Raw genomic sequence first — 27915 nt, forward strand, 5'->3', positions numbered from 1 at the left:
TCCCCCGCCGTGATGTTGCTGGAATATTGCTAAAAGCGGCGTAAAACCAAACTCAGTCAGTCAGTTCATTACTAAATACAGACTTGGAATGTTATTATGGAGTATTCATGAAGCATGTCTCAAAGGAAAAAATGTATGACTCAAATCTGATTTTTATGTTCATCAAAAACATTGTCTGTGTACGTTTTTTGTTCTATCAGTGCTTTGACTCTTGTCTGAAAACAGAAGATATAGCAGAGTTAAACTCAATCATCTTTTGTCATAAGTGTGTACTTGCTCAAATCTGAGATCTATTTATTTGTCCAAAAGTTTGTATGTCCAATTATCCTGTAAAGCATCAATCATTTTGATTTTGTGACTTTCTTACTTGATAAATTGACATGATCTCCCCAAAATAAAATGGCCCGATTAGTATGATGATTTGTAGAGAGTTTGTGGTATGTCTGTGAAATATGTGGTTTATGCATTAATTCAATATTTCAACAGATAATGGATCAAATGTTTTACATATTTGAGATTATCAGTGCACAGTGTTAATTCAATTTAAATCAACATTTGAATGTACTGGTATATAAAAAAGCTTAAACCATTTTAAGCTGTTATGTTACCTACAAAAGGCACAAAATCATTTCTGTCAAGGGAGAATCTACAAAAAGGTTTATTTTATTCATAGAAAAAGTATTGCTCACCAAGCATAGTGGTCCCATGTTGACAAGATCCTGCAGTCCCAAAGTCAGTATTAGTTTATATCACAAAATATAATCTATTACCGGTAATATTACCCTAGTTAGTTGAAAATACTAATATACTGAGAGTAACAAATAAAGGAACGTTCAAGCATTCCTTTAATATTTTACAGTTTTCACATCACCAGCTTTGAATAGCACTGTGGGAGGAAATCTGGAAGTGTTCCCTTATTTGTTTCCCTCAGTATATATAATAGGTGCACCCATAAAGGTATTTATGCATTTGTTTAATGGTGATTGTGTGTGGATGCACACCATTACTTGGTATATATAGTCAGTCCAGAAGTTCAAAATCTCCATTTCATACACTAAATTTTACACTCTAAAATCTGACTGATATAATGTCTCTCAAATAGGAAGTATGTGGGGAGCAGTTTTCAAAGTGTGAATTTAAAACATTCCTCAATTTAAAGACATACTCCAAATGTAGCACAAGAATGCAACACAAGAAAGCTTTTGAATTAATAGTGATACTGTTTATTTTGAAATTACAAATTCAATAATTATAGCTGTTGATTTACTTGAATATGTTGAAGAGTTATTTAAGCACCTTATGGAAATTAAGATTATTATCTGGCATGAATCCATTGAATCGCTTCCTTGCTACCTATATACAACCTTACACCATGGAATATCAGTTGTTACTACACAGTGCCTTAGCGCTTATTGCAGAATCCATCATTTGTTGTTGGTGTATTCATGGAAGAACCTTTTAATTTGACTCTGTAAACATATTATTAAATTGATTATTGTATTCTTTGCAAAATTAACTGAACTTGGTTTTCAGCAACCCATGTCGGGTTGTATATTTCCGCAGCCTTGCATTAGCTAGAACAGGTGATGGCATCATTCAGGTATTCTCAGCTTAAATGCTTTCCTAATGTTTTTGTATTTTGCTTGTACATAATGTCTCTCATGTTTTCTGTTGGAGCTACATAGTTATTAATCATGTAAATAAGCAATTTTGTAAATACGATTTCAGCCTATTTTGTACATTGTGGATATTGTTTACAAATGATGTGTTGAGTATTTTTGAATATTTTGGCTTGAATATATACAATTTTTGCAAGAATGTATTGGAATATATTTGTAGATCAGAAACTGCTTGATTAGATTTCTTGACAACATATGTCTTGTGTTTAGTATCAGAATGATGTGTAAATTGTTATGCTTTGATCAAAGCTTTGATGTAAATGTTTGGATATTTTAAGAAATAAGTTCGGTACATTCAGACAGGATGAGAGGCTATTTAAAAAGATTTCAAGCCAGAGAACATAAAAGTGTCTTTAAACTGAAGAGATAGTTTCAGTTCTGACTTGAAAAGTGTTCTTTTTATGCCTACATGTGTCACAGCATCTATGGATACTTTTAATACCACTGCAAGAAACCAAGCTGAACCTTAAATATTTTTTATTCACATGTATAGTCTGTTTGGCTAAAAAAATCGGACCGATGAATTGCAGTCTAACTCGAAAACTAATAAACATAAAATACTCAAAGAAACGCTGATCATAATCAAAACATCATACCAACTCTGTGAGTTTTTTGCAGAAATTTTGTCCTAAAACTAAAAAAGTTGTTTAACAAACTATCATTAAGGTATTGACACAGTTCACTATTTGTTACGAGGGAGAAGTGCAGAGAAAGGGACAACCAGGTGTTCGAGAATGGATGGAGACGGCACAGCACAGGTTAATGAATGAATAACTTTGTCTGTGAATGTGCTTCTCGAACACCTGGCTGTCATCGGTCCGCTTTTGAGCCAAACGGACTGTAATAAATGTATTCACATAGTAATACCAAAACCATGTCACAGATGTGTGTCCGAAGACACAGCTATATGGATCTGTCTCAATGCATTTAGGGGTTGTGTTGAAAGTTTTAGCAAATACAGTCACACAAAAATGATTTGCAGTTTGCAATAAAATATAGGATAAGTGGCTTTATTTCTTGTTTTGCACGTTGGATACAACCCCTTCTGCAACCTCTGACCTCTTTGTGAAGTTTTTGTTAACATGTATGGAACCTCACATTGGTTTACACGGTAAACAGTTAAAGCAGTTGTTTGAATTTGTAAGTGGTGGTGACCTACAATAACTATGGAAGATTATGGCCTGGAAATAGAGATTATTACACGAGCAAGTGTGTCATACGACTTATATGAAACGAGTGCGAAATTTTGCACGAGTTTCTTCTAAGTCATGTGGTACACTTGCAAGTGTAATAATTTTTTTTATTATCTATTTTATTCATGTGCATTTGTGCATTAAAACACGGTAAGCAAGTGTGACTGCCCAGTTCAGAAACTGACATCTTAGATTTTAATTCTTGTAGATGATTTTCAATGCTCTGTTGTATTCGTGCAGCTCAGTCACATTTCAGTTACCTCTATTATCCAACCCAAACTTCACTGAAACAAGTGCTGAAACCATCTTTGATTTGATAAGTTATTACCTATTTATGTATGACTGTTTACATAGTGAATATATGGTACATTTTTACCTAATTTTGCAATCAACTATACTGAAACCCATATTTGTTCAACTACCAAGACGTATTGTAAGTTCAAATATAGATGACTTATTTATGCACCTTTTTTGGTTTTGCATTGAACCAAATTTCACCATCATGTATTGAAACCTACTTTCATGTTTTGTTAATTATGATGGAATCTGAGGATTCAAATATGTGTTTGTAGTTATCAAAAGCTGTAGATGGTGAAGGACTAACAAGATTTCCCACGTTACAATGTCTTGAAAATGATGTTGTTGGTGTATATACGGTTTGGGTTATGAAGTATGGCAGTAATGATGAAACAATTACCAATTTAACACTGAAAGCCCACAGTGATTCAGGTAAAGAATGTTAAAACACTATGGATAGTCGAGTGGCGGACGGGGGGGGGGGGGGTTTGAAGCGATTGCTCGTCACGCCAAGGACCCTGGTTCGATTCCCCACTGGGTGCAATGTGTGAGGCCCATTTCTGGTGTCCCCTGCCATGATATTGCTGGATTATTACTAAAACCAGCGTAAAACTAAACTCACTCATTATGGTAGTTGAACAGACATATCTTTAGAATCTCCAGATCCTGACATGGCAAAGGGACATAATTGTCTTAATTGTAGACTCTATAGGCTATATCTAGAATAGGAACAATTGATAAACTTGGGTTAGATTTAAGATGTGAACTTTGGCATTGTACAATTTCTGTAAAGGAATTGATTGAGAAGGTATTAAATATTCTACTCATGTATAAACTGTTCTATTCTCGTATAGGGAAGGTTGCAATTATTCATGAGAAGTTAATAATAAATGGGGCTATCAATCACAAATAGAGGTTTCATGTGCAGATATGTGATCTTGAATGAACAGGATAGGATGTCACTTAATCCCCCAATATTTCATCTGAAAATGAAGAACTTGCAAATCGAAACATGAATTTTACATGGTGTTTAGTCGAATAAGAATGACATTTTGCAGTTGCTTTAAGGAACGTTTGTCACCGATGTGCTTTATAAGCTATTACAGGCATACAGTGTTACTTTAGTTTCTCAATGGATATTGTTCTGCAATCATTAGCATGTTATAAAACATATATTCTTAGAAATGAGTTTCTGTTGTATACTTTCAGTTGAGCTAAATGTTTGAAAAATGTAAAGTGAGTTAGTAAGAAGAATCATTAAAGAAAGCCATTGATGACTTTGGTAGCATGTGCAATTTTCATAATATATATCAATCTTAATATGCATTTCCTCACATTGTCCTGAATACCATGTATGTACACCATCCCTTGAAATCATTCTTTCAACCCCACAACTTTGAGATAAGACTTTAATATGATACAGTGGGGAAGAAGAAATTACAATTATGATTAATTGTAAATAGTTGTGATTCATTATTTATGTTGATTTTATGGACTGGAACATTTCAAACCAACCCAAGTCTCTCAGTGTTAAGCTCTGTCAGATGACTCCTATACACATACTTGTAGACTGTTCATTATTGCATCTAGTCAACCTCATCGCTAATTATATACCCATCAACTAAATGTGTGGGCTAAATTTACCAGCTTTATTAATTCTACAACTGACAGACTTGCAGATGTGGTTTTATCATTAGGAAAACTACAAAAAATATTGAACAATTATACAGGCAATTTTCAGGAATTAACTGTAATGTCATTGGCATAAATAATAGTATTGGTTTTGAGACAGTCCCCATCAATGAAACATCAGGTACTCAGCTTTTAACCCAGGTAACAGAAAGTGACATCATATCTGTATATCACACAAATTAGCAAGAGGCTGATCCTCACTGCTTGAACATATTTAAATATTCATCCTGTAATACTTTTAACTGCTTGAACTAGTGGCAGCATATAAAAACTTGGTGCACTACTTTATGCATTTAGTTACGCAGTCATGGAAACTAAGTCTTCCTGTAAATATTTTAGGTAGTACGCTAAAGTTTATACTTGGATAATTTGCAAACCGGATGAGTATCATGAGATCGTAGCTATTTCTGAACAGTTTTGACAGTATATGATAGGGAAGAGAGTACTTAGTGAAATATGACTACGAGATGTGAAAAAGAAAAGCATCAGCAAGTCTGTCTGTGTCCTCTATGCACGTCAGAGTAGTCTGGCTATCATGTATTCCTACTGTGGTCTGTCTGTGTGACCTTGGTATGTGCGCTCGGTAGACTGTTGTTTGTACACTTGCCAGTCGGATGTGCCAATAAAAAGCCACACAGGTGGACACTGTTTCACAATTTGTTTGTTTTCTTTCTTTCTGATTGTTTGTAGGTTGCTTTATTCTACACTCCATAATATCTTATGTATCTGATGGCAGTGTGTCAGTGATTTAGTCAATCTAGTGATTGACATTAAGAACATGTAGAATATGGTGACAGATAATTGACCATAATTTGTTCAAGAGGTTCAAATCCAGTTTTTTAATATGGCTGCCAATATATTTTTTCAAAGGAATATCTGTTTGAAACAACAACAATAAAACCACAGACAAGAGTCCTAAGGCAGTTAAGGTCATGGTGACCCACACACTTGATGATAGAACCATTAAGATTCATGCCTGCATAATGTTCTAAAATCTGCGGGGCGGTGGGTAGCCTAATGGTTAAAGCGTTGGCTCGTCACGCCGAAGACCCGGGTTCGAATCCCCACATGGGCACAATGTGTGAAGCCCATTTCTGGTGTCCCCCGCCGTGATGTTGCTGGAATATTGCTTAAAGCGGCGCGCAAAACCAAACTCAGTCAGTCAGTCAGTCTAAAATCTGCAAGTCTGTCAGAGTGCAGTTTACAAAATATATTGTTGAAATCTTTATCAATGTATCTTTGCTAACAGCCACACCTACACCAGACTCAACTCTGTAGTAGGTATTGAGAGGGAATGAATGTTGTTTTAAGCTGCAATGTTGAAGCTCTGTCATGATGGCTGCAAATAATCAAGCCTGGTACAAACATCCAATGTTTGATAACATGAACACAATCTGCCCAGTCTAACATTGTGACACACCAGCAATGAAGACGCACACTATTATCAACCAATAAACATTTCTGTCATTGTTAATGCATGCCTGGCAGTGATTATGCCTCGTAACACCCACCAAGCAAGTATGCAACAGAGTAGAGAGATTAACTGAAAGTATAGATATCAACTGTAATATGACATTTGTGATGGAACAGCATTAACGACAAGTAACAATTTTTCAACTTAAAACAAGTTAAAGATGGAGGGTGACCGGTCTTCCCCTCCACCACTGCCGAAGGAAAAGGCAAAATCGGACTTGTTCGGTGTAGGAGTGTTGTCACTGCCAAAATTGAAACTGAAGTTTTGTGGTGTTCTGGCTCCTCTGGTTGGTGACTCAAACATGGACAGGAAGGAACTTGAACGATCGCTTCGCTCAGATCCTCTACTGAAGATAAAACTTGTTTCTGCTGTTTCAGGGTGGTCTGAAATAATGAGATGCTCATAATCCATGTTGCAATCTTTGTTGCAATCTTTGTTGAAGCTTTTTGTTTGGTTAATTATACTGAAAGAAACTAAACAGTATCTGAAGTTGCAGACAAAAATTTTCTGAATTTATTTGACAGTTAACGACTGATATGCTTCAGGTTATTTTTCTGGCTTTGTTGATGAATTTGCAGATTTTCATTCATCCTTGTTTAACAAATTCGATAAAATTAGAGATCACACTGACACCATATTATTCCACAGATTTGTGTCCTCGGATGACAGAACATTGAAAGAAACTGTAAGAGATGACTGATTGTAAGACTTAAGGGTTAATAGGACTTTACACAACCTGTGAACAGTCATAATGAGGTGATGAGGTGAAATTGGGTTTTACGTCGTGCCTGAGATTATTTCGCTCATATGACGACGTGCATGCGTGTGTATGTGTATGTGCAGCTGCTTGTACTAGCCCAGACTGAAGCTGGTTTTATAGTGCTAGCCCACTGAGGTACCATGCCGCAGTGAAGCATGAATACCCCACTCAGACATATTATACTGACTCCGAGCCGACCAGTCCTTGTTGTACCCATTAATGCCACGCAGGGACCAACAAGTACCATAGTTTAACGTCTTTCAGTCATAATGAAATAATTAAGCTGGTCGCCTCACCCGTCTTATCTTGTGCCTGGAACAGATTCCCAGACAGAGGAGTATCAGGAGAAGAACTGAACATGCTCGACATCAGCTGGTCAACCTCTGATCTGCCATCACTCGATGACTGAAACACCCATGATCTCAAGCTACTTAAATACAAACTAATTATGACATTGAGGAAAACCAAATTTGTCTTACTTCACCTACAAAGCCAGGGGTCTATAGAAACCCTAATTACAAATTTCAAGGGTGCTTACAAAAAATATGAGGTTCCCATGTAGAAATACATTGTAATATGGTGTAGCGTTCTGTACTTTAAGATTTGATCATTACTTCAGTAAAACGAAATGTATATTTCTTGTCTAGAATTTGGTATAATGAATATTATTTAAGTCCCTCTGAAACATGACATGTTTTCTGCAACCATTCTATACATTTGTGTTTACTGACTAGATATCTGCATCACATAAAGCCCTGTAAACATAACATATGTTGACCAAATCCCATAATTTTCTCACAATTGTTAATTCTACCATGACATTTAAGAGTCCTGCACCTGTCTGATCTGCCAGTGATACAGAATCTACATTAGGCCATGATCATGCTAGTGATTGCATTAATGAACAAAAAAAATCAATTCAGAAGCACAGATTGTGGAAAAATTCTGACCTTACTTTTTATATTGCTGAATAACATTTTGCGATTCCTACATTATTTAAAGACTATTTTATTTGATATAAATGATGAACACTTAAAAAGTGCAAGACCAGCGACAATCTTGTGGACTGGTGAGTTTGGATAGCCTAATGGTTAAAGCGTTTGCACATCATGCCAAAGTCCAAGGTTCAATTCTTCACATGGGTATAATGTGTGAAGCCCATTTCTGGTGTCCCCCCACCGTGATATTGCTGGAATATTGCTAAAAGCAGCGTAAAGCTAAAACTCCTTGTGGACTACCCATTAGACAGCAACTAGCAGGACAATTCTGCAAATCAACAGAAAAAAAGACAAGATTTTTCTAACCTTGTTGAGTGAGTGAGTTTCCCCTGAACTGAAAGTCTGTAGAAATGGACCTGGACTTTTACTCTCAATCTGTAATAAATAAATCTGCATGCACTTCACATTGGGATGTCAGGGTGTATTGAACATAACATGGTGCACTCGTGGGTTGATATATCAGCACTTTACATTGTATCAGGTTTGTACAGAAGCCCCGTTTATTAGGTACATGTACTTGTAAATGTAATGTTGACAAATAGAGCCCTTCAGGGTGTCATGAAATACCTCATAAAGTTGTGATATAAGTATACAAGCTTTGCCACATATGGGATACAAGATAAAGGTTATTACAAAGCCTGCAAGTTAGGTCAGTTTGTGTAATGCTGAGGTTATCCCACTCGCAAGGAGACTTTCAGGATTTTAAAGGGTTGTTGTTAAGTTTAATTCTGTTCAAGCTGTTAAGTGTTGATTTCAGTAATTTGCTAGAGACAAATATGTTTTTAACAACTTTTTTATGAGATTCATTTATATCATTACCACATATTATAACATCTTTTGTACATTTTGGAAGGCAATCAGTTTACGTCAAAGTAACCAATCAGAATCACTGAATTTGCATCCCTGTTAGCACTAATATCTTGATGGTGAGGTTGCAATCAATATAAACTTGCCACCTGTCACATTAAAGAGTCATGTTTGTCATCAATGACTAGTAACTCAAAGACACCTACCATCCAGTAAAAACAGTTATCATCACATTCTACAAATAGAAGTCGAGCTTACATAAAGGGCTACAACATGGCATCATATTTCTAATAAGTAGCTACAGAGTTGTAATAAACATGTACATAAAGGAGGAGGTCTTACTTGTGCCCCATCACCCGTAAACATTGGTCTCTGGGTGTACATCGGTCCTCCCGGGGACTTGGCCAGGGAGTTGACCTTCTGAAGGTGTTTCTCCAGGTCAAATGGACTCTCTGGATCAATTTGATATTCCACAGTCTGGCCTGGAGTGGTCGGACCTGATAGGAAGGAAGAACAGATTTGACAGATTTCGCATTCATTGCCTCCAGTAAACTGATTCTAACAAAACAACAGTAGTATCTCTATCTCCAGCAATGGGGTAAATTGGAATTTTGTTAGTTCGCGGACAAAATATACATGGAGAAAGCGAAAATAACAGTAAAAGAAGAAACAATTACTGCTTCAATATTTTAATATAATGTTGACAAGCATCTTTTAGATAAGCTTACACACTTTTATTCATGTAATTTAGTAGTTTCTGAGAAAATGTGCAACTGGAGACATGATGCATTAAGATAATCCAGGGCCACAACTCATTTGTCATCATGACCAATGACAGCAGTGTCCAAATGTCATTGCCCCAGATGGGGGATATTAAATCAGCAGCTGACAACACCACTTCCCATTCCATTTGATTATTGTCCATGTATTGTGCCATAGTAGTAATAACAAAATGATTCAAAATGTTTGTGGGTCTTTAAGATTTCAGACAGCACAGAATCATATGATGTCGCTGAAGGATGTAAGGTTCAGAAAGTTCTTGAAGTGTGTGTGTTTGATTCTACAATCAGCACAATGACATTTTTATCATAGCAACAAGTACATAACTCAGTAGAACCCAGTGGTTGATAACGCAAGCACTGATCATTAACATTTACCAGTTGTCAGCAACGATGTACTGAGACCAATGTGCACAATGAACACTATACATATACCGATACAGTAACTATTTAGTTTCAGGTAACACATACATGGCTTTGATCTGTCAGGGCTCTCCATGACAACATTATCGGGTGCTTCCTGGGGACTCTTGCTGGGACCTGAAACCTCACCTGAAAGTACATACCCGGTACTGGAATCCAAATGTTCGAAGTCTTAAATATTGTCTCTGATTGAAAATGTATGGAAAGCACTTGTTAGTCACAATCTTTTGCACTGGCGCTTAATCATTAAAATGTTAAAATCTTCCATGGCTTGCTATAACCTCTCTTGGTCTTAGATCAGATGTGTACTGCCACAGTTTCTGCCCAGACTCCACACTTGCTTCCACAATACAATTCCTCTAAAACTGATATTTTTGAGTATTTTTAGCATGACCATAATATTTTATTATTTTTTACCTCATCACTGGAAGTCTGTTGAAATTGATGCAGATATGTCATATATTTTACTGTAAAACATGTCAAGCCCAAATACGTATTAAAATGTTATCAGTTACTTGTGAAAAATGTGTCTTTCCAGAATTTAATAGAATGTTATCAGGGGTTATTCATATTCAGGAAAGTCACTGAAAAGCGTACTTTCTGTACACCTTGGAATGGACATAAAACAACCAATATCAGATAAGAATAAAAACCTAACCTGGCTTATCAAAATGATGGGATGTTACAGGTGTGGTGGATGTGTGTTCCACAATGGACATGGGGTGTCCCACTGGGCCAGCATCCAATTTTCGTGGGGCAGTCAGATTTGGATATGAAGGGTAGTGATGAGGTTGAGGCTCACTGATTGGAGACAGGAATCGAGATGCGCCAACTGCTTCTGTGCTGAAAGTGTAAAAAAGGCTCCACATATTTCCTGCAGTATTGGCTTTTTCTTTTGTTTCGGTTAAATTCTAATACATTTCTTTGTGTGTGTTGTCTTAAAAGTATTGCACTTGACAATACACATTTCAAAGTACATTTCATGCATATAAGATTCCTGCATCTGATCAGGAAATACGATCTGATTGGAAACACAGGTATGAAAACTGAAAAGGCTTATATAGTGTTACTATGCAAGTTGAAACAAAAAATTTTGGTGATTATATTTTTCCGGACATTTTTGTGCTTAAGCAATGTAAGAATATCTGGGAATGGCGACTTATTTTGTAAATATAGGTGAGAGAGGCCATGAGGAAGGATATTTGACCATAGTTATGGGGCTCTAAGCCCATGGATGAATCACAACAAATCTGGGTTCAAACCAAGAGTCAGCAGATCCTGGCACAGCTGAGTGATGCAACTCTGTATCCTATTTTGATATTCTATCTACCCAGGTACCTTTTTTGACCTTCTGGAGTAGATGGAGGAACAGGTGCTTGTTTTGCTGGTACTCGGATCTGGTTCAGTACTATTGGCAACCTAGGGACAGATGCTGAGTGTCTTTTCTGCTCCCTTACAGGTATGACCAAGGAAGGTCCTGACTGTTTGCCCGATGACTGGATAGAGTTGACGCCATGTTTCACTTTGAGAGCAGGCACAGATGTAGATTTTGGAAAGTGTGGGATCTGAGGTGAGTGTACTGTCTTCGGAATGAACGATCTTGAGTGTCCTGGGTGGAGCTGTGATTTTGTCTCCTTAGATATAAAACTTGGCATAAAAACTGCCTGGGGTGACCTAAAGCTGGTAGACTGTAAACACACACAAATAAAATCCTCAGTTATTAACAAATTATATAATGATTAAGTAGTCTATTAGAAACAATTTAACATTACATAGATTCTTACCAGGATAGAGATTTTCTTTACACATCTCTTTATACCAGAAACCATCCAACTCAGATTCTAATAAGTATCAAAATTGGTTGAATTTAGTAGATACATACACGATACATGTATCCTAATTCAAATTGATGCAGATTGGACCGTTAAGGTGCATCACAAATAGAGAGTCAAGGTATGATAATCAAGAGGTCTCATATAGTTAATTGTCTACTGCAAAGAGTATACAAACTGTCACATAGTACTTTCCTAAACATACAAATAAAAAATATACCTGCGGTGAGTGTGAGGTGGGTGTGGTAATGCTTTGTGTCCCCATCCTCATAACAAGAGGTGAGACCCTGCTCTGTGTGCTGTCATTAGCAACAGGAACAGGTGTTATATTTTGTTCAGCAGGCGAAGAGGGAGGGGCCCTTGTCTGTAAGCTGGGAGAGAGTAGAGAAGCATTGATATGGATCTCAGACATTCTAGTCACTGGGATCTCTTCAGCAGTTGTCAGTTGAGGTGTCGATGCTTGCTGGTGAATACTCTTCATCACAACATCACATGCAGGAAGTGACTGCGTGTTCATGCTAACAGTTAGCTCTTGAATCTCTGCAGAGTTGTTGATATTCACACCAGTTTCAGCCTTGTTGTTGTAGATTCTACAAGTAGAAGCAGTTAATCATCTGCATATTTCAGGTTACCAATGACATCAGTTTCTTAACTATTATTCCTCATCTTGAATACCTCAGGTTTACATATTTAAATTTGAATACAGGTGGGACAAGAGACTGAAAAAATGAGCCATGATTACACTCCATCCAACAGCCTCCTCATATAACATACATTTATATTGGAGAACTGTTCTATCTTTGAAGAACTAACTGATTATTGAACTTCCTTATTCCTTGAATACTATTGATATAGGGATTCATACCTTCATCAAGTACGTCACTGGCAAAACAAGGTACCAGATTTGTCACTAGTAGCTGGAAACAGTTCATCTTTTCAACTGAATTAGGATTTATCTTCAATACATTTAGACATGGAGTAACTAAGATGCATTATTATTTCTCTGAAGTGACAAATGGAATTTGTAGAATGCTGCTGAAAGAATAAAAAGTCACAAGGGATCAGTCACTTGGTTGACCATGAGTCATTATACCTGAATGATGATGCTAATTGGTCACATTATCAACCACACGTAATGTCTCAGGCCCAGACTTGATTATTTACAGTATGTAATCATCAAACTGAAATACTGCAGAAAACAAAGTATTATAATCAGGCAGACATACCCTATCATGGTGGACATATCTTCTCCAAAGCTGTCATCAGAAATGTTGGCTGGCTGTTCATCAGTCCCCTGTCTAGCTATTACATCTGTTTCCTGATAAATAACAAAACAGAATAAGCTTATGTCAATTTTAAAGGTTGTATAGTAAGTAGGATTTCATCAGTAGCATTATGTCAGCTATGTATACAGCTGTGAATGAAGACAAAGCCATGTAATGTATTGTAGAACACAAATACATCCAGGGTAGTGAAACCAGTGGTTCATGTCTTGTGTGTGGTGGCGCGTGGTCCTGTGCTCAAAGCTCAGGTCACAAATCGGTGAAGTTAAGCAGCGTCGAGCTCGGAGAGTCCTTGGATGGGTGACCGTGTTTGGCAGCTTGACTCCTGAGAGTTTCTAGGACTTGAGTCCTGCCCCACAACGTGACACATGTGGTCTCACCTTAGGCAAGTGAGTTTGTTCAAAATTGTCTCTGTTCACCCAGCAGGAAAATGGGTACCCGGTGGAAAAAGTCATATGACTATAACCTTCTAGCGCCTAACAGGCAGCTTGGGTTATCCGGGGTAATAATGTGCTGTGCCTTGCTTGTTAGCGCTATGAGCATACCTAGTGTGGAGTTTGGCGCTATATAAATGGACACATTAATTAATTAATTAATGGCAGTAAACCAGGTCACACTATAATTCGATCATTCTTAAGACAGCTCTTACAACATGCTCTGGCCCTGATCCTGGGAATCAAGGGTGTGTCAGGGTCTCTTTACCTCCTCTTGTCTGGAGTGCTTCTCTTGAATCTCCCCCAGCTCGGCCTCAAACTGAGTCTTCTCCAACACAGCATGTTCGGTGTCCAGCTTCATCTCAGCACTGGCAGGTATAGGGATATAACTACCTGCCGTATACCTTTGATGTTACAGGGGTAGGGGGAGACAACTGGGGATATTTTAGCTGTTGCATAAATACAATACCTTATTCAGTGTTAAACAGCAATGAGTCCAGCACTCCTGCAAGATTCTGTTTCCACCACTTATGCCAAATCATCGTGGCATTTCAAGAAACTAAAATATATTGAAAATACCATCAAGATAGGTCTCATAGGATGCTTGGTTTTTGGAATAGACTATCTGTAGTACTAGATAACTAGAATGATATGAGTACTGAGCGCAACTAATAGCTAGCCCATCTTAATCCATGTATTTCTGTGAAGGATACAGCTTGATGATGAATTTGTTCAGGTTTTTAAAGCTGACCTCTGATCCTCCTGAAAAATGGAAACATCAGAACAGTATATGGAATTATTTCTTGAATTTCTTAACATCTTCTACAGTGGATTGAATTTTCAATAAAGATTGGTATTATTATATGCTCAATGGTGTCCAAGATATGTTTGACCTATAGGATACAATAGGATACAAGGACCATGTGTTTGCAGTCTGTAACTTCAGCACCAGTCTGAAGCCTAAGTCATGACAATTTTCTTCCAGTCTAAAATAGATCATCTGGACAAAGCTCATACATCAGAGAATATTACAACAAAAATCCATAGATGTCAAGAAAGAAGGTTGGGTGTTTAAACCCGAAAGTTCTTGGCACAGACTTTCTATGAAATTACAAGAATGACATCTGAGTGACGAAAATGGCTGCCTCAAAAGCAGGAACTTGCACAAGACGTAGAAGCTGGAGCCAAAATGCTTTGGCACTAATATTTTTTAACTGGTAACATATTGTCATGACATGGACCCCATTACTAGACAAGCCAACCCCAAATTGAGGCAATGTCTCAGTGATAATATCATCTAAGTACCGTAATTGTGACACAAACATAACCATGGTGTATGGTATCAATGATAACAAATCATGTCTTGCATTTTACTTCACCATCAAAACTCTTTAAAATCTGTAAACCTTACTATCACATGCTGAACAATTAATTATTTGTTGTATACATAATAATTCCCACAGTGAGATCAAAATTGAGTTAAATCAGTGGCATTGCACACAATTTGGACTATACTTGATACTATTGGTGAAATTACATTAAAAATATTGTAATGAATTTACCAAAGTCATAATGGTTGACATTCCTGCATCACTTCCTGGATTAATTTCAAACACAGCTCAATACATCCATCCATATAGGTGTCATGTTTCGACGTGAAGTCTGACTGAGATGCTGTCCACCTACCTTGTGCCTCATCAATCTGTCTCTTTAGAGTGTTGATTTTATCTTCAGTTGCTTGCAGGATTTGTTCCTTGGCAGCTATCTGCTCCCGGTACACTGCCAGATCCTTCACTAAGGGAAATGTCTTGTACTTCACCATATAGTCAGCATAGATGTCTTCATAGTGTTTCACCACACCTTCATGCTGGAGTCTATACAAGGCGAAAAGTGTTTGAAATTAACATGAAATTAATGGGCCCTTATCATGACCATTTTGTTTAAGTTAAAGATTTTGAGGGTCCTAGATTTTTGCAAACTTCAGTGCCACATGATTTTGAACACTGGTGAGTGAGTGGATGGGCGAGTGAGTGAGTGAGTGAGGGAGGGAGGGAGGGAGGGGGGGAGGGAGGGAGCGAGCGAATGCCTCTTGAACACTATTTCAGTTGTATGTGATCTGTCATCTCAGAGTGTGAAGAAACCTTTTCAAATCATGCCCAGCCACAAAGATGAACACTTCTTTTGTTCATCCTCCAGAAGGCGGCCTTGACCCAAGGCAGAAATCACATGTACTTGATATGATATCCCTGAGATGTCAAAGAACTACCTTATTTATTTAAAAATACCCACAAAACATTAAAGTTAGACAGAACCTTAACACATCCCCAGTTACTACTTAACTACAGTTACACATAATATATTTCTAGCCCATATTGCTTCAACATACATGTAATGAAATCCCACTGAACCATATCGCTCTACCTTTCATCTTCTCCATTGGCAATGAGGCAGTTCAGCTTTCTGTTGAGGGCCACTTCATGCTCCATTAGGACCACCATCGTCTTCCTCAGACTGAACACAACCACAGGCAAAGACAGTATACAGTATCACACAATATCTGGCAATATACCAAGGTACTACACTCATGGTTTATAGTTATAAACTTAGATACATGTAGTACATGTAGTTATATATAATTCCTGTTAAGATAATAGTAGCAGATACTAATTCTTCGAATCTTTCCATTAAAATTATTTTAAGTTATATTATTGGTAATTGTTTACCTGAATCACAGGTAGATTTGGAGATAATGTGTGTACAGCTGATAGCTTCCTTTTCTTTTCTCCTGACTTAGTTTACGACACAAATTACTATTAATTATTGTTATCAAAACTATTAACATGCATTTACACGATCCACACAGAACTACAGCAAAATACAAAATTGGACTCTGAGGATTACTTTTCACATCCAAACAGTTTTTCTCAGATAGTTTAAGGAGTCATATTTGACACCAACTTTTTGTACAGAGTTTTATTTGAAAATAATGTCCAGATGTAAGATATTCTGGCAATGGGAGAGCACATTTATTGTATGATATTCTAAAACAACTGGTTTGTACATATTAACAATCAACTACATTTATAGTCCTGGCAGCCTCTATTATCCAGTGTAACATATCTCTTTCTCCCTCATTTAGCATGAAAGTCTAGGGATCTTAAACGTTAAAGATTTTTGATTTAATATTATGGCAGCAAATCTCACGGACAATACAGAGTATTCCCAATCATTAGAAAAGGGATATTTTACACTAGGTAATTGAGGAATTTGTTTTCAGTATTAAATATAAGCCTTGCTCCAGGTATGTCTTGAATAATATATATATATATCCAAGGATGAAATTCTAACTAAAGCAGGAAAGTCCAGATAAGTTGTCATTACAATCTGAGGGCACCAGTGTTTTACAGGGATTTGTCCTTATTACTTAAATATTCTAGAAATTATGATGCCAACTAATAATTATTGTCTTGGAGACTTGTGCAGGCTAATCTAAAGGTGAACTATAGTCTGTTTGCAGTGAAAACGTACTGATGAATTTCACTCTAAACAAAATGGTAAATCGAATAAAGTGAAATTAAGATTGAGAATCCTCATAATTTTACCTTGCCAATTGAACTTAGGATAAAAGTTGTTTAACAAACGATCATAGTTTCAAATCGCTATTATTGGTTTGTATTACAAGGGGGTATGCACTTTAAATGAAACATCGAGAACAAGTAGGGTTGGTGTAAGTTAACGCTCATCACGTACCGCACGTGCATTTGTTTCACTGTTCCATCTCCTGTGCTCACCCCCTTGTAATACAAATCAATAATATCGATTTGAATCTATGATCGTTTGTTAAACAACTTTTATCCTAAGTTGAAAAACATTCTGAGATTTAAATGTTCATTTGGCAAGGTTAAATTATGAGGATTAGCAATCTTAATTTCACTTAACTTGATTCACTTTTTTGTTTAAAGTGAAATTCATCAGTACGTTTTCACTGCAAACAGACTATACACTTGATGAAAAAACAGTTTTTCCCATGCACAGAACAAAAGTCAGTGGTGCTAAGAGTTCCAGAACACTTATCTTCATGCTAATCCATCTGATTCTTTTACTAAGCTACTATCTCCAACACATAATATGTATGTATGTTGCATGTACATACATATGTATGTGCCAGTCTAGTAAAGATACATCTCAACCAAGGTTGATTATGAAACTTGACTTAAGCACAATAAGTTGGCACAAACATCTGGCCAATCTACCTTACACTTGCCTGAGTTATCATTTACCAGAACTATTACAACTTCGTACAGGAAGATGAACAATTCATTACCTCTTTATAGTACATATGGGAATAGAATCTAAAAATGACTAGAATAAGGAGAACATTTTATCACCATGATATTGTATTCACATAATAGGTCTTCTTCACATGTAGCACAGAGTCATTAAGTCTCAAGAAGTGTCTGTAAAGATAATTACAAGCTTGAAAGAATCTAATTCTGAAAGTATTCACTCACAACTGTGTCCCAATAATTCACAAGTGACAATGAAAAGAATATGGCTTCACAGATGTTCTTCCACTTGGCTCATGACATTAACCAAGATGAGTGTCAGACTCTCGAAAAAATTACACTCTCTTTTTCAAAATGTAAAAAGTTGATTTACGAGATCTATGAACTCTGTTCAGCAAAAGCACACTTTTTGCGAACAGTTAAGTGGTAATTAGACGATAATTACCACATGTAACTAATTCTCAATACATGCTAAAAAGAGGCAGGAAAATTATTAGTGTAAGTGTAAAGTTACACACTGGGGAAGGAGGGACACTGCATGTGCCTATGATCACGAATGTTGTCTGAAAATAAACCAGAGTATGATGCAGTGTAACTAGAAACTGAATGGGTCACTGCTGTGTTTGATAGTATAATTACTATTGGGCTATTATCACCTGAACATTAACAATAGAGGTCTCAAATAACCACAGTTATTATGAAGATGATCTGTTGATATTCTCAGGCTATAATGAAGCATCATTTACCTGTATGACGTCCCGGGGATACAAATTAACACTTGCCTTCCAGCCAAAGTCACTTCATCTGATATTTAAAGGTCACATGCAACGTAAAACACAACTTTGCAGATTCTGATACCTTTCGGTATGGACTTACCGAAACAAAGTGTCAAAAATGCAAATTCAACTTATAAAGTTGAAAAATAACGCCATGAAAAAACCCGCGTGAAATCGGAGTTCAAACGTTTCACTAATTTTCCCCAGACTTTTCTGGGGAATACGGGTTTCACCAGCTGGGCTGCGCTCATAGCACGTGCGCAGTGAAATAGGTTCGCACTTGGAAGCGGGCTGTCTGGTGAATACTCGGTGAAGGCTTTGGTGCGAGCTATTTTCCTAATGTTTTGTTGATATCTCACGAAGCGAGCTTTTATATGTTATGACAGTAAATAAACTGTTTATATAATTTCATTTGTCTATTTCACCACACGTTCTTCTTACCGAGTCACTTTCTCAGTTCGATACTTAAAAGCAATGTCATTATTTAGAGCTGACACAATTTCTAACTGTGATATAGATATGTCGCTGTCACAGACAAAACTCAATGTCTTGTTTTATTGACACCTGTGTGTCTGCCTGCCTGTCTGCTAATGACAATATTCATGCACAACTGCGATCACTGACCACATGCAATTTGAACTTAACACCAATCAGGCTATACACCATAAACAAAACGCATTGATTTATGGCCCAAGTTCGGTCTCTGTCACATTATGTAATTACTCAGACAGGCAGGTGTGATACTTGAACACATGACATGTTATGATGTCTGTTGATTGCAAAATGTTATACACAAAAAATGAGCATGTATATACAAAACCCAACATCTCTATATATACACACACAATGAGCCGTGAAGGCGGCATCTGCTAATGAACCAGCCGTTACACTTGTGTGCACACCCACCCGCTCTGACTGGGTTCGGTATCCCGGCTGCTTCGTTTCGAGGGAGGTAAACCCAAGTACAAAATATTGCACTTTTGATTTGCGATTATACGCTTATAATTTTGTTTATTTGTTTTTTCATAATCAGCAATGCATATTATATGTCATGAAGAAGTGATAATTGTGTTTTAATTATGTTTGATTTTTTGGTTGCATGTGACCTTTAAGGGTTATAGAGTTTCAGTGTTTTGAGGGTATGCCTTTTTACGCAAAACTGGCCAGATGTCTTTGGAATGAAATGAAACTGCATCACAAGGCTTTATCGGCCATTATCAGCAGGTACCATGAAATAAAATCACAAATCTCTCTTTTCTGTACTTCTTACATTGAGGATACTGCTTAAATACTATTTTCAAACTGAAAATGTTGGAAAAATTATTTGAGCTCATAAACCGAATCTCACTTGAGTGGCTTTTAATATGAAATATGTCAGTACTTTTCTGAAGCTGGATAGCTGTACTTCTTAATTTGAGGATACCGGATATTCCTATTTACAAACTAAAGATGTTGGAAATATTGTTTTGGACGATAAATAGACTCTCACTCGAGTGGCTTATGATATGAAATATATCATTATTTGTTGATAAATGTATGCGGTTGCATGGATGACCTATTAGGTTTTGGCTATGACTGACAAACACTCGGGTGAAAATATCTACATATTTCAGAAGGAAAACATTTCAGGTTCTGTTGCCTCCATGATTCTGCAATATCAACTGAAATGTTTGACATGCAAAACACTGTTCTGTTACTTAAACTGTTTCAAAGACCTTCAAAACAAATCGTAATTCCTTTATTGTTTTACAGTGTAAATATGTTTGCATCCCTGCACTGACTGTTCAATGTTTCTTTCTTCATTTCTTAATACAGCGGGGTGGTGGGGTAGCCTAGTGGTTAAAGCGTTGGCTCGTCACGCCGAAGACCCGGGTTCGAATCCCCACATGGGTACAATGTGTGAAGCTCATTTCTGGTGTCCCCCGCCGTGATGGAATATTGCTAAAAGCGGCGTAAACCCAAACTCAGTCAGTCAGTCATAATACAGCTCTCAAAAACATGGTGATGGTGGCTTGAAAATAATTTAGTCTGTACAGGGCTAGAAAAATACTTACTATATATTTTGTTTATCCACAAACATTATCTGCCACAGAGTTGTCACTTTGTATATAATGGTAAAAGTGCTGGTTATCACTCATAATATGCACATTGATAATCGGAGCTCAGAAATTGATCAATAATCGATTGTTATCATAAAACCAACCACAAGACTCACTTGGGCAATGACACAATGATAATATAGTGCAAATGAAACAGGTACCAATTCATACCACAATCATGACGATCAGGAATAATTCTTGTTAAGACACACACATGTGTGTATGTTGTTTACATTGCAGTTTTACGGATCAGGAAACTGCATCCATTGTTTATGTCTTGATTTAACTAATATAAAAATATGAAAATACTTTCTAAAGTTTTTGATATTTCATTTTATGAATATTGATTAGTCTACCGAGTCCATCGATAATCAATAATCGCTGACCGAAGCGAGGTGAATGTTTACTGAAAGAATGTCATTATAGTACATCCTGAATTTTACTGGAACTGGACTATGAATGAAATAAGATGATCCCAGTTTTAACCAGTTTATTTGAGAGGATTTCCTCTGAAACATGCATTCTTAACAGATGTCTGTATTATTTTACTTTCTACTCTCATAATCTACACAAACAGACTCTAGACTGAAAACAAATAAATGTGAAAAAGCAAATTTTGAACAAAAATATACATTCTACCTTTCACAGTTGTCTCTGTTCAGGGTAAACTGTTTGTGAGCACGTTTTGTGTCCTCATCAAGTTGAGAAATAGCTGCTTCCAGCTTGAATGTTTCCCTTTCCCTCTCCTCAATTTCTCTTTCATAGGCTGAGAAAATATAGCATCAAAAGATCTTCAAACCCAAGTGTTTATAATGATGCTGGGTGAATGAAAATTCTACTTATGCAAGGTGACTGGTCTGATTGAAATGCATTGATGATAAGTTAAGGTATACATTAGTCAACATCTATGTCATACGACACAGCTGATACCCTTGATAGGCTTACCATCATGAACAAATATTGTCACACACATTCATTTCAACATCCTGCTTGAAGAACCAAGGGTGTCCATTAACAATTCTTAATTTTATATCAGACAGTAATTGCAGACACCCTTATAGGAACCTCAAAACCAGTCTGCTGAAACCTGGCCCGGAATCGGCTGAATGTTAGGCGTTGTCATTATGTCATATAGGATATTAAAGGAAGAGCAGGCAGGTAAATGCTTTATCAAATTCATGTGTTTGCCACACAGATATTTCATTATAGTTGACATTTCAGCTAGTCAAATTTGAACAGGGCTACAGATAAGGGCCGTATCGGCGTATGTACGAATAAAAAATATACACGATACGGTAGGAAATAATTTAGAAAACGTAGCAGATACGCACCACAGCAATTGTGTACAGTCTTAGAATCATTTACAGACATATTTATCTGAAAAAGTATTGTTTAATTGTTTATTGACCGTTTACACCAGAGTTGCAATGCTGCCATGCATATATGAAACGAAGCACAAGTTTAATGATACACCATTAAATTCCATTCAGTACTCTAAATGTACTCTTATTGTTTTCCAGTACTCATATATTGAAAAAATAAGGAGTACGTACTCCTGATGTTGAAATTTTTTTCTGGAGCCCTGTTTGAAGATTCAAATATTCAGTGGATGAATTCATTAAACAACATAATCTCAAGTAAAGGAAAAAATGTACCCTTACACAGGAAAATAAGCGCAATACATACATTAATACCATCGTTCAATCACAGTCACCCTGTCTGTGAGTCACATTTTGATAATAGCAGGAACATCTGGCTTCTTACCTTCAGTTTGCTGATTCTCTTTTTCTATTAACTTCACATACTGCTTGTTTTCAAATTCTGCAACAAAAACCATCTCGACACCATGAGGATCATTAGTACAAGGAGGGACAATAGGTAATGGTATTTAATAAATGATCATTGTAGGTTCTTGTACATCATACGTTTTCAGAGGGCAGTGCTTACTCCTGCTATAGCAAGGGGTGATGCATCACATAGACACTGCAAATTCTTGAATAATGGTTCATATTTAGGATAATGAAAAAAATGAAAACTAGCACAAGATCCTATTTAAAAATAGATATAGGCCTACAATCAAATCATATTAATTGATTATAAATTTATCTGCCTTTATAAAGCAAAAGACACTATTTTGACATATCCTTACAACTGGTGTGATCTAACTTTCAGTACAAATGTATGGATGAATTGATATTACCACAACTCTGAATCAGTCTGTCCAAGTCCATAACTGTACCATCATTGAGAGCCATGTTAATCTTCTGCCACAGAAAAAAGATAATAAAAGAAAGTATAAACTCAGTTGAAAGGTGAAAGTTCTAAAAGGTAGCTGTATTATTCATCTGACAGATGGAGAGCAAGGCATTGTCTAACTAAATCATTCAAGAGACGATTGTGAAATGTATTTGCTGTATCTTGTCATTGTCAATCACAACGTTATAATAATATTTCACAATTCATTCTTCTTATTAGGCTGTACATTTAATCACAATTAAGATCAATCTTTGAAATGATACTTCTTTATCAACCAGTTGATCTAAATTTAGTGATCACCTAAAGAAACCTTTCATCCAAAGCTATCGTCTGCAAGGTCGCCCAAATTCAAGAAGGATAACTCTGATGACTCTTTTTTTAAGCTCCCTACACAGAAACTGTTTAGGCGTTGTTAGGAGTTTCTCCATGTTTTCCTGTGAGTTCGATCATTTAAAGGACATCGTTAGCAAATAGTAAATCTGGGGGAAAGATCAACAACTGCGCTGATACTGGGCACCCCTGCGCAAAGTCTTACCATACCACTCGCGTCCTTAATCATGTGGATTGAGGGCCGATATACATCTTCAGAAAGAGTAACATCGGAGCCATTAGAAATGGATGTTCATAGTGGCTGATTATGTTGCATCGTACTCCGATGACATGGGGCGTTACTCCTGCCTGACCAAGACTAAACTGTTTACAGGTGGACGTGATGCACATGTAATTTTGCTTTCTGCGTCCAAAGACAGTATTCATTTAGTCACTGGATCAGTCGGTAACCTTAAATGGTTAAATACCACATGCGGTGCGACAATATCAGTACAATATAAATAAGTAACTTTTAAATCCCCCCAAAAATTCTAGTCTTTCTGGTCTGTCAAATGGACACATTTTGATAGCTTTATTTAGACACCCCATACATATCCAAATGGTTTGAAACGTCAATACAGATACATTACTTTTTTTCATACTAAATTCGATTAATATTTCTTTTCAACGTTCAGTCGTTATTCTGGCCTTAATTAAGAGTTTATGTTGTTTTCATACGATATAAGAGTAGATTTTCCCTTAAAATATGCTTAAAATAATATCATTACTCATTTTAGTGTGGAAAAGGATGGAGAAATGTCTTCATTTCTTAAAGTTTCTAGACCTTTCTGTAAACGAAGAATCGTTTTGGTATTTGAACTGACAATTTTAACCTTTAACCTTTCACCTCAATTCGCTCTCACCTATAGTTTAACACCTGGAACAAAGTACTTCTAAAAGAATCGATAGAGATCATAGCGTGAAATCAATAATAGCTTAGGTAACAAGTAGCTCTTGAAAATTCACCAGCTAGAAATCCCAATGTAATGTTTTTGCCAAAAGAAATCCCCGCACAGGCAAAGGCAGTACAGTAACAGCGTATGAATAAGTCAATTCAGAAAGATTTACTCGACGGGAGCACCCGACATCACGAAAACTCGTTTTATTGTGCAATACTAACACGCGACACGGAGTACAACTTTGAAGTGGTTTACAATGACTTCAAAACTATTCCCCAGGCAGAATGTGAATTAACTGTGACGATGACACGAGACTGGGACGGTGACCCCATATATATAGTTAAACATGTCTCTTCAAGCAACTAACCAGCCCTTTATGTTTTCAGAGAACTGTCCCGAACGTGTCGAGGCCTGACGCTATTTAAAGCTCCAAGTCGCCTGACGAGGACCTCTTTCTTCTAGTATACAGAGGGGGTGGGTGACGGGGATTTACCCTCGGGTTCGCGTAGTACTTTTATACCCAGATAATGTACTTATATACTTTATTTCGCGATCTCTTTTCAGGCACAGCTAAACATAACATTTTGCATTGTTTCCACCTGCAGTGCGCAGTCCTTATTATCCCTGTGAGAAAGTCTTGATACCTACTTGGACTAGAACTCTTTCTTCAACGACCCGGAATGTACAAAATCGCTTTTCATTTTATATTATAAATTTTAATTTAACTCTATTATTTGTTTAATGTTGTTTTTTTTATAGTTCGGTGAACATACAAAGAAATCATGCTGAACAAAAAATGAGGTTTGAAGAAATGTTCATTGATCTTTTGTAATCGATGATGAAATCAGTCAACTATACCCTGAAGCTAGAAATGACGAGTTTGTGTTCTGTAAAGGTTATTTTGTTTTGCAAATCTCTGCATGTATAAAACTGTTAGTCAACTGGGTAATCGGATTGATTAAAACTAATTACATGTGTGTAATGAACATATTTGAAAACATACCCGTGAAGGTCCGGGTTAGAATATTGATCTTCAGTAACCATGCTTGTCGTAAGAGGAGACTAACGGGATCGGGTGGTCAGGCTCGCTGACTTGGTTGACACATGTCCTCGGTTCCCAATTGCGCAGATCGATGCTCATGCTGTTGATCACTGGATTGTCTGGTCCAGACTCGATTATTTACAGACCGCCGCCATATAGGTGGAATATTGCTGAGTGCGGCGTAAAACTAAACTCACTCACTATTCGAAAACACAATAGTTCATCTGTTGATTGATTTTACCAAAGGTATTTCTCGATGAAAAGGTCGAGTCGAAAGTGACATGTATGAAACCAAACAGGAGATTATGCTTCTAATCTGAAACATCTAAACCTCATCCTAAGACGATTTCACACTTCTGAAATACCTGAATCTGATCATGAGATGGCCTTACGCTTGAAAACTGAAATATCTGAATCTGATCATAAGATGCTTGAAAACTGAAATATCTGAATCTGATCATAAGATGGCATCACGCTTGAGAACTGAAACACCCTAATCTCATCCCAAGAAGATTTTATACTTCTGAAACATCAGAAGACGACGCTTCTTAACTGAAACACCTGAAGATGGCGTTAAATGCTTCTAATCTGAAACATCAGATAATGATAATCAGAAAATGCGACTGAAGCAGCAGCATACATCCAGTCTACAGTAAAGGTGAAAAACTGTGCTCATCTGGACTAGCATTTCTTCAAATAAAATCCGAGGAACATCGATAAAATAAAAACATATTCGTCGTGAAATCCGGACTTAATCCCATTTAAACCAGTCAGATTTCGCTTATTGACACTGTGTATATTTATATATTCTATTTATTATTATGTATCTGTTTCATTTGTTTTTGTATATAAAGTAATTGTATTCGCTCTTGTACCACCAATCGTAGTTATCTGAGAATAAAATGATTGATTGATTGAGTGTTTTTTTCCCACTATCACTATCACAAGAATGATTGCCTAATCTAGACCTGCTCAGCCCAAGACATCTTTTAAATTGTCTTTAATTTGTCTGTAGAAATAAGATTTCGGGGACTAAATATCAGTCTAATACAAAGGAGTGACACACTTCATATCCATTGTCCACTATGATGAGTGTGCATTATAGTATTTCGGTTTGTGTCGTCTGCGCGTCTCACATTTCACCAAAAGTCCTTCCGGCTGTGTGCTGCGAAGTATATATGTATGTTTTTTCGGGCCTCTTTAATTGCTGACATCTTTTTAATTCTGATCGATTTCCGATTGTAGATAGAAAGAAAGACTACGAGTAACATGAAGATTACCATGATTTATGTCGTCTGCTCAAGAGTAATTTATCGTCTGCTCTGACATCCGAGTCGACTGCTGCTTAATTAAAGGTAGGCGAAGTCATTCGATATGTAGATAGCTGAAGATCTTCATCTTCCCTGGTCGAGTTAATATTTAATCTCTTACTCCGCCTTTATTGATTTCATTGTCTGCGTCAGCAATGGTAGGAGCTGGAGAGAGAGAGAGAGAGAGAGAGAGAGAGAGAGAGAGAGAGAGAGAGAGAGAGAGAGAGAGAGAGAGAGAGAGAGAGAGAGAGAGAGAGAGAGAGAGAGAGAGAGAGAGAGAGAGAGAGAGAGAGAGAGAGAGAGAGAGTGAGCATGTATTTAGATCCAAAATCCCAATCAAGTCTTTCTAAATATATTAGCCTATCAATCTACTCATGTGCGACACACACGTCTTTCGTCTCAAGTTGAACAGTCGTGCGCTTCATTTTCGTGGATTGCCCAACGGGGTTCATCCAAACCCACAAGGCCACACGTCACCATGAAACATGTATGACGCAAAGAATACACGCCCACACGCGTGACACTTTATATCTATGAGAATAAAAACTTAATTATGGCGGTGCAAATGCATTTATCGTAATATCCATGTCAATGTATATCGAATGACAGCTTAGATATTGTGTAACATACAGTAAAAAATGCACTTACACATACATGTATGTACTCGTCAAATTTTGATCATTCAAATATATGTGTATAGGGTAACTGATAATACATAGGAAAAAAACAACATTCAAAGTAGGGATCTCTGGTGACACGAGATGTATCAGTAGGAATATAAAGCCTGTGTCTTCAGGCTACTCGTTTGTAAACTGCAATGTTGACATATTTCAAATGTAACACGCTTTATTATAGGGCAGTCTAAGTAAACGCAGGCAGGGGCGGATACAGCTTTTTGAGAAAGGGGGGTGCACACTATTGAGGAAAGGGAGGGTGCACACTTCATTAGTGCATAGTGATTTTGCTGTGTTTTTTCTCTATAAATCAAGCAGTATCTCGATAATATGTAGTTTTTTGTTTAAAAAATACTTCTTGCAATATATTGCAATACATATCGCAATACATGCTTTTGCATTGCAATATATCGCAATATGAATATTCTCTGCAATACCCACCCCTAACGAGCATTGATCTACGATGTTGGGATCTGCCTAACAACCAGATATCGTTTGTGACCCATCAAGTCGCCATATGACTGAAACAATGCCGATGTGACTTTAAAATTGA

At 36.9% G+C, this 27915-nt stretch overlaps 1 protein-coding gene across 2 annotated transcripts; it reads right to left on the reverse strand.

The window, feature by feature from the left end:
• Positions 1 to 6408: 6408 nt before the first annotated feature.
• Positions 6409 to 23421, reverse strand: LOC124271898. 2 transcript variants are annotated; one of them, XM_046707068.1, is made up of 17 exons: positions 23379 to 23421; positions 23013 to 23076; positions 22577 to 22633; positions 21452 to 21578; positions 16073 to 16162; positions 15338 to 15525; positions 14365 to 14413; positions 13920 to 14019; positions 13161 to 13252; positions 12155 to 12524; positions 11441 to 11790; positions 10761 to 10945; positions 10151 to 10231; positions 9243 to 9397; positions 8400 to 8468; positions 7392 to 7500; positions 6409 to 6718 (listed from the first exon to the last, which is right to left on the reverse strand). In XM_046707068.1, exons 2-17 carry the CDS (start codon positions 23065 to 23067, stop codon positions 6480 to 6482), a joined length of 2316 nt encoding a protein of 771 aa, XP_046563024.1. In that variant the 5' UTR covers positions 23068 to 23076; positions 23379 to 23421; the 3' UTR covers positions 6409 to 6479. The 2 variants fall into 2 exon arrangements, with proteins under 2 accessions (XP_046563024.1, XP_046563023.1); XM_046707067.1 differs by having other exon boundaries at positions 23369 to 23421.
• Between the last annotated feature and the right edge of the window lie 4494 nt (positions 23422 to 27915).

Source organism: Haliotis rubra, unplaced genomic scaffold (assembly GCF_003918875.1).
Source record: "Haliotis rubra isolate DU_JTF1 unplaced genomic scaffold, ASM391887v1 Scf164, whole genome shotgun sequence".
Classification (NCBI taxonomy): Eukaryota; Metazoa; Mollusca; class Gastropoda; order Lepetellida; family Haliotidae; genus Haliotis; species Haliotis rubra.